At 35.6% G+C, this 14,554-nt stretch overlaps 1 protein-coding gene across 2 annotated transcripts in view; it reads left to right on the plus strand.

Annotated features, from left to right (window-relative positions):
* The window catches only part of SEZ6L (seizure related 6 homolog like), a 330,229-nt gene that overhangs the window by 165,778 nt on the left and 149,897 nt on the right, over positions 1–14,554 (plus strand). For both annotated transcript variants that reach the window (XM_075214453.1, XM_075214454.1), the window contains one exon: positions 743–876. In XM_075214453.1, coding sequence (XP_075070554.1) covers positions 743–876 — 134 coding nt within the window. The remainder of the gene's footprint in view (positions 1–742; positions 877–14,554) is intronic.

The raw sequence follows: 14,554 nt of genomic DNA on the forward strand, positions 1-14,554 counted from the left end.
AATGTATATACATTATACATTAGGTTGGCCACACCCACTTTTCAAAGTCCACTCCCACTTAGATGGGGGGGGCGCCTGTGCCCTGTCTCACTCAGAGCACCAAAATGTCTAGTTACGGCACTGATGATGATATACAATGTGTGCAGGGCATAAATATAGTTCTTACAAGAAAATGCATTGCTAGTGTTTGCATTTTAATCATACCGTTGATAGAAGACAATGGTGAAATATAGTGGCTATCGGTCAATGTGGATCATGAAAGTTCCCCAATGTTGTTGTCTTTTTTTCTATTTACTTCATTTTAATAAACATTTATTGTTTTACATGAATATTGAAATGATCAATCCAATGTACTTTGAGCATAAATCCCAAAAGTGACCGTCAAAATAACAGTAGTCTATTCGTATTGGCAGTTTTAACCTACATTCCAAAAAGAGAAAACTGTTCCTGCAATTCAGTATCTGTTCCTCAATCTTTATCTTGTCAGGTGCTAATTATCGTCTAGGCATTCTGGCTAATTGGGGGATTAGGATAAACAGAATCGTGTATGTAATCTGAATTTGCTGGTGAAAACATAATGTACTGTATAGAAGAGAATCACACTTTCAATATTATATAGATACATTAAACTAATCGCTGCCCAACAGTATAAATGTTTTCCTGGTAAATAGATTTTGCATCTTCTTTTCAATTTCTGTTGCTACGTATTACAGTTTTGTTGCTAATAAGATTTTGTATATAGTTCAATGCAGTGTGAACTTCTTCGAGCCAGAAGGATACATTGATTCAACTGATTATCCTCCACTTCCTTTCCGAAATTACCTGGAATGTACTTACAATATAACAGTCTACATGGGCTATGGAGTGGAACTGCAGGTAAGGACCAGATTTCTCCTCTTTCCTAGCTTACAAACTATTGCTAATTATGCCCTAAAAATGAACAAGCAAATCATCCTCTTCAGCATTGCAGGTCACAGTTTAGGATATAGTTATTGCAGCAAACATTACCAGAACGTTAATGAAGCATTGTAACCTGTTATGATGTATCTGAATGTTTTAACTAATTGCCATAGGTCAAAATATATACAAACACAAATATTTAATAATAGTTTGCATAAATATTGTACACTTAATTTGCACTATATTGGTCTGTTTGTTCAATATAAATGAAAGCAGAAGTTTGCTTCTACCATGTGACTAAATAAATACACTTTATATTGTTTACTCAGAAGGATTAATTTCATACTAGGCTTATTATATCCATTTATATAGTATTTAAGTGAAATATTTCTTATTTTTAAGACATACAGCTCAATAAAAATCATAAAAACAAATTACATAGCATAAATATGGTTCACAGAGCTAATATGATGCAAATTAATATCAAACAAGTACAGATAGTCTTAGATTTGTGGAAAGGCTACATGGGTACAGTTCCCACTAGCATTTTGTTACTCAATAACTTTTTCAATTTCTTTTTTGTTTTACACATATCTGTACTTATGCTAGGCTGGGCGGGTATTATCTGCAATTCTGCTAAAGCTGGGTGGGTATGTATCTGTACTTCTGTTTAGACTTGATGAGTATGTATCTGTACTTCTGTTTAGACTTGATGAGTATGTATCTGAATGTCTGCTAAGACTGGGAGAGTATGTTTCTCTGCTTCTGCTAGGGCTGGGTTGGTATGTATCTGTACTTCTGCCAAGACTGGGAGGGTATGTATCTGTACCTCTGCTAAGACTGAGAGGGTATAATTATGTACTTCTGCTAGGGCTGGGCTAGTATGTATCTGTATTTCTGCTAAGACTGGGAGGGTATGTATCTGTACCTCTGCTAAGACTGGGAGGGTATGTATCTGTACCTCTGCTAAGACTGAGAGGGTATAATTATGTACTTCTGCTAGGGCTGGGCTGGTATGTATCTTTACTTCCACTAAGGCTGGGTGAGTACGTATCTGTACTTCTGCTAAGACTGGATGGGTATGTTTCTGTGCTTCTGCTAGGGCTGGGTTGATATGTATCTGTATTTCTGGTAAGGTTGTGGTTATAAGAGTATTTAAATCACTTAAAATATGGAATTCCAGGAATGCTAGCATTGTGAACATTATTATTAAGTGTGTTGTGTTCCCTAAAGTTGTGTATTTCAGCATTTTGGTATCAAGTGCCCCCTTATGATGTTAAACATATGTCTCAGTACATACATTATATACTATACCTATGATGTTGGAAGTCTCTAATACATTGGTGTAAATTAATCTTATTTTCAAAAAAAGTATTGTCTACTTTTAAACATTAATTCCATGAAAGCATGTGTCCCTGGCAAAATACCTGTATTAAATATAGCCAAATTGTACAGTAATATTATTTCCTTGGTCTCTGTGTTGAGTGCAGTGCAGGACCCATTCTTATGCTGTACGCTTCATAAACTGCAATTATTGGAAATTTGTATTTCAAGTGCACCATAAATTAACATATTCTATTTTAAAATGTAAATTGTTATTGATTTTAAAAATGCACTTGCTTACAATTTTAATAATAGCCAAATTATGATTCAATAGTTTGATTGAAAAAAAAACTCACAGTAAGTCATACTTGTGATTTGTTTCTTACGGTTTTAGCTATTTATCTTTTCTTAATCTGTCTTTTCCGCCTATTGGCTTTGGTGCCCCAGAGGGCTAATTAGCAGCAAAAGAACATCTTATGAGGCCATTATTATTTTTTTCTATATGTTGCACATGGGATGCTATTAGCCATATTGTGGGTTTATTTGATGTTGATTGCTTGAAGTTATTAATCACTATGGTAAGTCCATCATAAGCTGAGACATAAATATCAGAGGAGGCTAGGTTTGATTTTTTTGTTGTAATATTTGCAGATGAATAGTTAAATATTAAATTGTGATTCCTCCATGGAATTACTGCCAATAGTATTACCTTCCTATCATGACATATTTATATTTATATAGTTTTCCCTTTTTCTCATTTAACTAGTTGATGTTATTTCCCAGATGTATATGTTGCATGTTATGACCCACGCTTGAGAACTTTTTGAGACTATGACATAGCACTGACAGTGTGAAGTGGACCCACCAGCTCATATAATTCTTGCATATCTTCTGTAGCAGTATACATATACAATAGGTATAATCATTATATTTGGGAAATATCTGTGTTTCAAACAGGGGCAGGCTGGCCTGGAGGGTAGGGGGGGGGGGGCATCTGCCTCCTGTGCCGGGCCTATAGTGGGTTACCTTAGGCTAGGTCACTGGGCCACCTGCTCAATTTCTAGTGTGCACACACCTGCCAATGTTTGCTATTGGAAAATCAGGGCTATTTAAACTCCCAATCTCCAACCAGATCCTCCCAAACTATGACAATCCTCTTCAGATATGCCACAGTCCTTTAAAATATCAAAATTCAGGCTTTCAGGTATGGGTGCATGCTGACACTAGCCTTCTCTGCTAAGTACCAAGGGAAATCTGTTGTACCGTAGAGGCATGCTTGCACATTTAAGCCTTTAATTGGTGAATGCATTGTGTGGGCTGAGCACAGCCCCATATACCTCCTTCCTATTTTTACCGATCCGAGACATTTGTGCCTGCCACATATGGCCAGCTCTTACTGCTGTCAATAGGCGGTGTAATGGTGCATATAAGCTTATCAAGCCTACACATTTGCCTACCAATGTTAATTTCAATGAGTACAGAAGCTGTGTCTGGCAGGCACTTAGCTTAATTAGCAAAGAGCAAGACTTATATGGCTCAATGCATTTGTATATGTGCCTACTCTTATGGGTCAGCATATACATATTGTCACACTCACTTTGACAATAGTAATATTCCCTCTAATGTGCACATTCATTGTATGGTTTGGTGGGACATCTTTTGTCCAGGTCAAACTGTCTTCATCATTTAAAGCTTCCTACCAATTTTGGCCTGTCTTCATCATTAATTTAAATTCCCCAGCACATTGCTAGAAAATCAGGTAAGTCAGATATCCTTGAAGATAGATAGTTTTATTTCCAAGGCTGCACAGCAGAGCTTATATACAGACAGATTGTTCACAACATATTTAAACATATTCCAAAACTCAAGATCTTAATATATGCACTTCTATGTAAGTCAGTCTAGTTGGTTGAGATCCAAATCTGTAGACAACAACATGTTCTTTCCCACATGATATGATTATCATTCACATCCCTGAAACTAAAGGATGTGGTTTTTCCAGGTGTTCAAGTAGGTCTGGGAATACAGCCAGATCTCATTAGCGTTTTTACCCAACAAAAGTGCATCAAGCAAGTTTGATATTTTACAGAAATGCATATCTTCATTAAACATGGATGAATAGTAACAAAATGGATGATAAAAAGACTATTCCCTCACACTACACTCATTAGGTACATCTAAGCTTATAATCTCACATGCAACTAATATTTTAATTTACTGTTTCTTTAAAATTACTGCTTTCTGTACCCTTTGAATTGGTGTAAATTTCTGACCGTTTGGTTTGGCTTAAAGGCATTGTTTCACCACATGAAATCAAGAACAGCTTCATGCATGCACAAGACATGCCTGTATTGTAAAATTCAGTTATCAGTGGACAGACTGATCATTTATCTACAAATATATCCCAGATCTGGCCCCTTAAACTTCTCTTTGTGTTCGTGGGCCCCAGGGCTAGAGGACGTTCTGGGCCTCCTTCCACAATTGTCGGGGTTGAAGATTGTTGTTGACTGAAATTGCAATTTAGATATCCATAATACATTTAAAAGAGAACTTGTCATAGGAGTAACTCTACCAAAAGTGCGGCATAACTTTCGAACTTAAAATAAGTTTTTTACATTAGTTGTCAATATTGTGTAAACAGTTTTGCCACAATACATTCGAATGTTAGATATCAATGAGTTTCACACATCAGTACCCTGATACCTGCATTTGTGATCATCTATTAACAGGAGTAAAAAGCCACACACTTACAGTTGTACCAATTTCCTTTAGCGAACATTTTTTTATTAACATCCCCATAGCAAATGATGTCACAGTGGTGACATCATTGTCACCTGCTTGTATTACTGTTCATTGCTGTTCAGAACAGGAACACAAATCTGCTGGTCAATCATCGGTAACCACTTCAACTCCCTGATCTCAATTGAATATGAATCTGGCATTTTGTCTGCAATGGTGCTTGCTTTGGAATGACAAGAAATAATTTTCTTCCAAATAAATGCATGACTCCAAAATTCACATTATACTGCTGATGCTGACAGAAATCCTGAAAGTAAATTTATGTAACATCTTTTGTATTAAATATTTAACACATATTAGTCTAAAACCGTATTTTGCAAATTTAGATTTCTTTGGCTATTTTTCTTTTTCTTTTTCTTTTGTGTAATATGATATGAACAAAATAGTTTTCACAATTATAAATGTTGAAATTTATATAAAAATGAAAAAAACAGTAAGTGTAATATTTATGATTAAATATTTATTTAGTGTACATATACATTCACATATCCTCTAAGGTGTGTGAAATGTTTGTATTATTTTCAAGCCTAGAGAGGTGATACAGTTTTATTAGCCTATAATCCCACCACTGCTCTTGCTTTGTCTAATCTTAGCATCATTTTTTTAAAACAGTACGATAGAAGCTTATTTTTTGTTACACATTTTTAGGGGATTTTGAAAAACAGATTTATATTCACCTTTGTTATTGATCTAGTGGCGATACAGTCAGGTCCATAAATATTGGGACATCGACACAATTCTCATATTGTGGGCTCTATACACCACCACAATAGATTTGAAATGAAACTAACAAGATGTGCTTTAACTGCAGACTTTCAGCTTTAATTTGAGGGTATTTACATCCAAATCAGGTGAACGATGTAGGAATTACAATGGTTTGTATATGTGCCTCCCACTAATGAAATTAAAGCATATTGCAATATTGCAGAGATGGAAGACTATATTAAAGCCAACAGAATCCCGAGAGGTTTACATATTTTAAAATCACCCACTGTTGGAACTGAAAACACCCACTTTACTAAAGAATAGGATAGAGCAGCTTAATCAATTTTATGATTAATAGTAATGAAGATTTGAAATCTTATTAAACTATTTTACAAAAAAAAAATGGAAAATATTGACTCCAAGGTCGTTCAAAAAATGAGAAACAATCTATCAGATGTAAAACAGATTATGAGAATAATAGGATCAAGAACTGGGGTATATTTAATACCCACACACAACCAATAAAAGAGCAGATAAAAGATAGACCATCACGACAAGCTCATTAGACTAACCTTTAAGATTGGACTACCACCCCCATTGAAACTGTTCATAGGCCTGCAAAATTCCTCCTTTTCCACTAACAAGGACTGGCTTATAAGTCACACCCAAAAAGGCATTATATAGACCTGATAGTCAGCTGTCAAGACAACATTAGGCAATATTTTGTTTTGTATACCTATAGAAAACATATAAGAGAAAATAAAAAAAGTTTGGCTTCAACTCTAAAATAACCAGAAGGAGAAGCAAATGGGGAGGGCACAAAAAACATGACAAGAGGAAACCTACACTAGATCAAATCAACCCAAAAGTATGGTGTCAGGAACAATGTATCTATTTATAATATTGTATTATTGAGGAAATAACTTTCTATCAAACCATTATGGATTTCAATACATTTGTAAGAATTATCCCTTGAAAGACAAGTTAACAATGGATCATTGTAACACTCTTTCTTCTAATTGCAGTGGCTCATGATAACTTATTTAGTTGAGATTTATTATTTAAAATGAAGTGTATATATACTCTGCTTCTAATGTTGTTTTATGTATTCCAGGAAGACACACATTGGAGAAATAGAGTATGCCTTACAAGGGTTAATTTTGCAACAGAACGTCTCAGAGGTCAATTTTTATACCCTGTTTCCTCTACAGAACCTTTGTCCTTATCCATTTTTACAATCACACAATTCACATATACATACACATTTGTTTTCTGCACAGAAATATAACAACTACACAGAGGTTTTAACAATTCATTTCACTATAAAATATAACAGGACTATCTATCAATACAACTGTTTAAACATGTGGTAACACAGGGACACATATGCGTACACTAAGCAAACAAACCACGTTTAAATCGCAAAATGACATGAAAAAGAAACAATTTTTCTTTCTTGTCCCTAAATCCTCACTAGCACCTCATAGATTACACAAAGCGGATATTCGGTTTGGCAACACTGGATGGTATAAAGGCATAGAACTATTTGCATTCTTACATGTATATGACGCATCTCCAACTCTTTGTTGGTAAACCGAAATCCGTAGGTTTTACAAATCCTTGAGCAGTGTAGTGCCTTTTCAAGCCCCCAAACTATTAAGTTCATTTTGTTGCTTACCAATAAACATTGTCGAATGCGATTATTGTGGTTCCAATGCACAAAATATTTAATTGCAAAATATAGCAGGATTTACAGCAACTCATCATAACGCATAAAAGATATTACAATAAAGCAGGAAAGTAAATAAAACACCAAATACATTACATTTTCGCTAGCGCTTCATCTGGGCTCAGAGTATACAGCCATGTAGTCTGTTGTCAGGATAAAAGAGAGCTAGTTAGGCCAGAGAAACTTGTCTTTATGCAGTTTCAGTTCACAAAAAAACACTGATGATGTCACTATGCACACAGACAACATATAAAGAGGTCTTCATTGGCTCTGGGTTCAGGTCAATTCAGTGTAATACAAATCATAGGTCAATTGAAAGGATTATAAGGTGTAGCCAGCTCACTCCAACAGCTGAGCACATGTTGTGCCTGAGAGAACTGACCTAATCCACTTTTCACCAACCTATGAGCATTCCAAACACAATGTCATTTAGAACATTAATCCTTTATCTTCAATAACTAGCGATCGCAGGGAGCGATCGCTTCGCTGATAGTAGCAGACTCCAGATGGTAATATGCAGATCAAAATGACATTAAACATGATAGGTTTCCTATATCCTGAGCCTTAGGTACTTTTAATATATTATCATGTATATATAAATAATCTCTAATACATTTTCCTAATAAATAAATGTGGATTGGAACCTTAACAAATGTGTATTATTTACAAGTGTTAGTGCGAATGTAAATGTCTGCATTATTAATCCGTGTGATTGCGTCATGACACGTGGCGTACTGATCGCATTCACACGGTAAACCAATATTTATTAATTTAGTTTACTTCATCCAATTATTTGACTTTCACACCACTGGCTTCACAAAATTGTTGCTCTTATCTTTGTGAGAAGATGATTATGAAGATCCAAAGTCCCTATAATCAAATGCCATCCACATACCGTATGTTTTCATAAATGTGGATATATTATAACTATTTATTGTAATATTAGAAAATGTATTGATAATATATTTTCTAATATTACACAAGAAGGTGTCTAATAAAAACAAGGAGGTGTAAAAGGTGGGGGTGAGGAAGAAATTATAACTTAAAACAGGATATTTTTAAAAGATAATTCTCAATGTCCTTTATGAATAACTGCAAAGTAATACTAATTACGACATTTATGGCATGCACTTGTGATTTCATAAACGCACGGAGTAGTCCCAGTTCAAACAAGGCCTTTTTTGCACATAAAACACATGTATCACAATTAAGAGTTTTGAAATGTGTGTACAACTAACCTGGAGCTATATCCACGTCTCCAGCAAAAAGAATTGCAACCTCCATATTGACAGGACATAGTGAGAAGCTTCACATAATTGCATGGTTAATTTAATAAACCTGGAAATGTTGTTATGTACTTGCAATGCAGCTTCTCATCATACAGAATTAGGAAGCATGTGATGAACAACAGAAGAGAACAATAATGTGCTCATGTAAGGAATTTAATTAAGGGCATGCAGTGTGTGAATGTAATAGTAATAACAAGGAGAGGCAATATGAGTTATATTGCCACAGAGCCCAATGAATCTTCTACCTAACAGGTCTGTACTTTCTCAAGATGCTGTGGGAATTACAAGTGACAGATCTAATGCACCAGAGAGTACTTGCCAAGATTTTATCATTTTTATTCTGTCTCTTAGCTCTTTACTGAAGGTAAGAATATATATTATATTTTACTTCTAGTGTAGCACTTGCACTGGTTGCAGATTTAAATATAGAAATGTTGGTGAGAGAAATGTTTTTTTTTTAATTTACATCGATACCAATGCTACACCATCAATGTAAACAATGTTAGATTGGAGGAACGGTCCTTCTCCTGCAAGACCAAAGTGGTGTATATGTGTATATATATATATATATATATATATATATATATATATATATATATACATATATATATACATATATAGATATATAGATAGATATGTATAGATATAGATATACATATAGATATATGTATATCTATATATATGTATATATATATAGATATAGTTATATAGATATAGTTTTATATATATATATATATATATATATATATATATATATATATATATAGATAGATAGATATATATATATATATATATATATATATATATATATATATATATATATATATATATATAAAATAATTGGTTGGATATAGCAGTTGGATTGGGAATCACAAGTATATGCTTGGTTTCAACATACCTGTAGCTAGAAATTTGATCTCAATACTGCTAATTAATGTGCAAATTGGCATTAGGAGTGATGAAAATCTAGCAAATGTTCAGCATGAAAGTGATTTAATTGTCAACATATCAGAATATGAAAAACGAAAAACACCAAGGGCCTGAGTCATTAAGGAGAGCAAAGCATAAAAAAGGAGTATCTTTGCACCTGGGCAAAACCATGTTGCATTGGAGGAGGCAGTAAAAATGAAGGGACAGATTTATAATTGGGGTAGGGCATGTACTAGATCAACTTTAAAATTCAGTGTAAAAATAAAGCTATCAAGTATTTGTGTGCTACATAAACAAACAGCCAGTATTTAGCTTATGTGCAAAATAATAAACTAATTTTCACCCCTTTCATGGTAACATGGTTTGTCCAGGAGGAAACTTGCTCCTTTTTTTTGCCTTACTTTCCTTAATGACTCTAGCGCACTGAACCCTGACTAACACAAGTACAGCTAATCAGCTTGCCATTTTTTCTGCAGGGCTTTGTCTCTCAAAATGCTTGTCCCTTTCAGGACACACACTAGCCTCACAGGGTGCTCTCCTTCCTGACACCTTTCTCTGGGGTGTACAAGATAGACCAAATAAATGCATAATAGTTCATAGTCTAGTGGGAAAAAGGTAAAGCTGAGACAAGAGGAGCACATGGAGAGTGGAAAGTGGAGACAGTAGCATGTGTGTACCAATGTGAGTATCAGTGGAAGCAGGGTAGGCTCTAGTAAAGAAGTAAAGAGTTTGGTTTGCAGAGGGCGTTTATAGGTTTTAAGGCAGAAAAAGAATCTTATTAGGTGTGGTACAGAATTCCATAAGTCGGTAGCAGCATGGGAGAAGATTTGTTGGTGACAGGGGGTATCAGAGAGATGGAAAGGTACAGGTCAGAGGCAGGTCTAAGAGGGAGAATATTTTAAAATGAGGTTTGAGATCTATGAAAGGGTGTTGTTCTTGAGAGCTAAATTTGAATTAGATTCTGGAGGAACCAGTGTATGGATTTTCAGAAGATGTGGAACAAAAGAGGAAGATTATTGTATTTAGGATGGATTGCAATAGGGATCGATAGAAGGAATTTACAGTAGTCAAGACAGGAGATGATGAGTGGATTATAGTCTTGGTTCCAATATTTAATAAGAAAGTAGCATATTCCAGCTATAATACATACTTTTCACTTAGAATAGCTCCAGAGATAGTATCTGTGTTTATGCCAGGGCAATCTTTCTTTCTAACTCAACTTTCAGAAACACTGAATGAAATTTCTGGAGCTAGAGTGAAGGAATAGTGGAATGGGTTTCCCAGTCCATTATCAATTTCAATTTAGGACTGATGGTCCTGTGAAAGGCTGCAGCTGCAATTTGCATATATAAATGTGTAGCTGCAAACTCTGACTATGAAACAGGCCTGTGTGTGTTTAGGAACTGAGCTACTAACAAGTTACTATAAGGCCAGTGCTGATCCACATGATTAATGTCCAATGAAGCCAAACACCTAGTTGGCGAAATTGTAAAAAGCTACAGCCATTCAGCACTCAGTGACTGGATCACCTCTGGCATCGCCAGGGTGACTTGTGGGAAGATGACTGAGATGTGGGAAGATGACATATGCCTACCACCAGCATGCTGCAGCTAACCAATCTGATGTTATGGTATAACACTGGCTACTAGTTTGTGATCTTTGGCCATTTTTATGACTATACATTAAATGTTTTATAATTATAAATTAAATGATATGCATGAAAATAAGCTTATCACACATATTATGCTTGGATGTCTTTGAATGGTTTAGTTCAATGACTAGAATGGTGTTCTGCTCGTGTTGTTATAGGCTAATAACACTTTGTTTTCTGTCTTGCATTGAACTCTGATTTGCTGCCAAGTAGAGGTCAGTGCAGAGCTGGAAACAAAGTGTTATCAGGCAATTATAGCAAAGGCTCTTAGCAGCATAAAGACTAGTACACAATTCACCAGTCACCAGAAAAGAGGGCAATATTGCAGGCTAACAACTACAGAAGGAGTCAGTAATGTACACTAGTCATTAGGAATGGAACGAGTAATGTACACTAGTTATCAGTAATGTACACTAGTATCAGGAAGTGGGTCAATGATGTACACAAGCCATCTGTATTGTATACTAGCAACCAGATGATAGTCTTTGTATTGTACATTACAATGAAGAATGGGATTCATATTGGGTACTAGTTATTGAGAAAAGGTTTATATTATATACTAACCACAAATAAAACCCCTAGATTACACTAGCCTCCAAAAAGAGGTCTATATTGTACACTAGCCAACAATAATAGTTTGGGGTTTGTGGTTGCACCTCTGTAGAAAACATATACCCAAATTGTATTAGTAAACATTTGAAATAGTTTTTATGATGTGGTGATTTTTGTGATTTCATTTAAATTTTGGATTGAAAATAATGCACATCACATGTTTAAATGCAATGTACAGGCAATAAAATATATAATTTATAGTAAAATTAAAAATGTGCAAATACAGTTCTTAACTCATTAATGGGCCTCTTCATAATTATGTGCCCCAATCAGGAGAAGATTAATATTTTTTTCACTGCCCTTCACAGTGATAATAAATATGTTTCTCTGCAATTTAACGATCTTTGCTCTCCGGAACAGCATAAAGTTGCTGTCCCAGCCAGTTCTATATTCAGCAGAGATAACTTCCATCGCGGCATTATCGCAGTCTGGTGAAAGCTATCTCCTTCCTCCTCACTTCTACTACAATGAGCTGCGCATGCAAGACAATGGACTTCATACATTATGGGTGTCAAGTAGTGGAGCATGATTTACTGTTGTGCCACCAACTGCTGTGAAACTCTGTCAAATTCCCTTTATATTTTGGTTGAAATCACTATTGCATTTCAGCAATTTACCCCACTGACTAACCTATACAATTGCATGGTTAATGTCCTCCATAGATGGCGCTAACTTCAGGAGAAAGAAGAATTATACCCCATTCATCCTGCACCAAAATCCCGGGTTTTTCCTGGGTCGAGCTCAAACGACCCGGGTCTTGGTGCAGTATGAATGGTACAACTGAAAAATCCCGGGTCTAAAAACCCGGGTCTTCAACCCGGGATTTATCGAGGGGTAATTCCCGGGTCGGACCCGGGTTGCCTGCACTATGAATGGAAAAACCCGGGTTTTTGCATAGTTGCATAGGGAAGAGAGGGTTTTTGCATAGGGCAGGGGGAGCGAGAGAGAGAGACAGAGAGAGAGAGACAGAGAGAGAGACAGAGAGACACAAAGAGAGAGAGACAGAGAGAGAGAGAGAGACAGAGAGAGAGAGAGACAGAGAGAGAGTGAGACAGAGAGAGAGAGAGACAGAGAGAGAGAGAGAGAGAGACAGAGATTGAGATTTTTTTTTTCTTTTCTTCCATATTCCAGCTTTCAGCCAATGAAAAGTGCTCTGGTGAAGACTCCCACAAATTGCCAGGGCACAGACTTGTGCAGTATGAATGGGGTCAACCCAGGAAATTCCCGGGTCCGAGGTGCAGTATGAATGGTGTTTCTGAGCTGGGACGCTCCGAGCCCCTGCAAAAACCCGGCTTCAAAAACCCGGGATATTGCAGGGGCGGCAGTATGAAAGTGGTATAAGAGTGATGAAAAATGAACCTTTTCACCAAAGTTAAGACTGAACAACTGTTCATAAATAGACTCATAAATAGTGTAACAATTTATTCTAAAATGTGTGTATGGGTTGGGTACATGTTTGCAATGATGATAATTCCGACAGGCTTTAGTCCTACAAAATAAAACTGAAATGTGACAAAAACGAATACAATATAAAGAGACCTGGCCGCTTTAAATTACCATCAAGTCGTGCTGACGTGAACCTGAAGTACGGAGCCATGTGTGTTATTCGAAACGACAGCCTATCAGCATGCCGTCTCCATCGGAGATCTGGAGCTTCGGTGTTCAGGTAAGTCTCTTTATATTGTATTCGTTTTGTATTAGTTTTTGTCACATTTTGGTTTTTTTTTGTAGGACTAAAGCCTGTCGGAATTTTCATCATCGTAAATACAATTACCACCGGTGTTAATAACCTCTCACTCCCATTGCTTTAAATATTTCAGCCTCCTCTGTTTCATTTAAGATTGGCATTCTTGCTCTAAAAGACCAAAGAGGGCAGCAACTTTACCAGAACATTTTTATTTTTCCTTATTAATATGTCTATAAATTATAGTTCTGAAAATTGTTCTGGATAAATCAAGATTTAGAAATCCGAACTTAACAGGAATATCAATTATTCATTATTTCTGTAATCTGTTCATTTCAATAATTGTGGTGTTTTAATTGTTATAGATTATGTAGGAAGTTATTCAATATGGTCATGGTTTTAAATAATTTAGGTAGTTTTAATAAGTAAGTAATAACTACAAGGTTGTGTTCATCTCCGTATATATTGCTTTATAGAATCAAAGAATATATAAATATATATGTGGGGGGGGAATAGGATATAGGGAGAGAAAGGAAATCTACAATAAGACTGCACGAATCCAATCCTCAAGATTTAGTGCATGAGATACATCAGGGATATCTCTATTTAATCAAATTTGAGGCGGGGGAAATATTTGCATCACTAACTGACACATGCATGGTTATTTGTAGTAGTCCAAACAGGTTTATGTCTTATAGAATTGCTTTATTGTTTTGAACTAGCACTTATCAATATTACTGTGTTACCGTGGACATCTACTGTTTTTTGTTGTTTTGTATTTTTTTTTATAAAGTGATCATGTCCTCTACAGAACTACATCTGTTCCAGCTCTGTTATGTAGCACTGCCATGTGCTAACTCAATCATGGCAGAGATTAGTCGACATCAGCCTATTGTTGCTACACAGGAATTATATTACTCTGTTGCTTACAA

This window comes from Mixophyes fleayi, chromosome 1, assembly GCF_038048845.1.
Source record: "Mixophyes fleayi isolate aMixFle1 chromosome 1, aMixFle1.hap1, whole genome shotgun sequence".
Lineage (NCBI taxonomy): Eukaryota > Metazoa > Chordata > Amphibia > Anura > Limnodynastidae > Mixophyes > Mixophyes fleayi.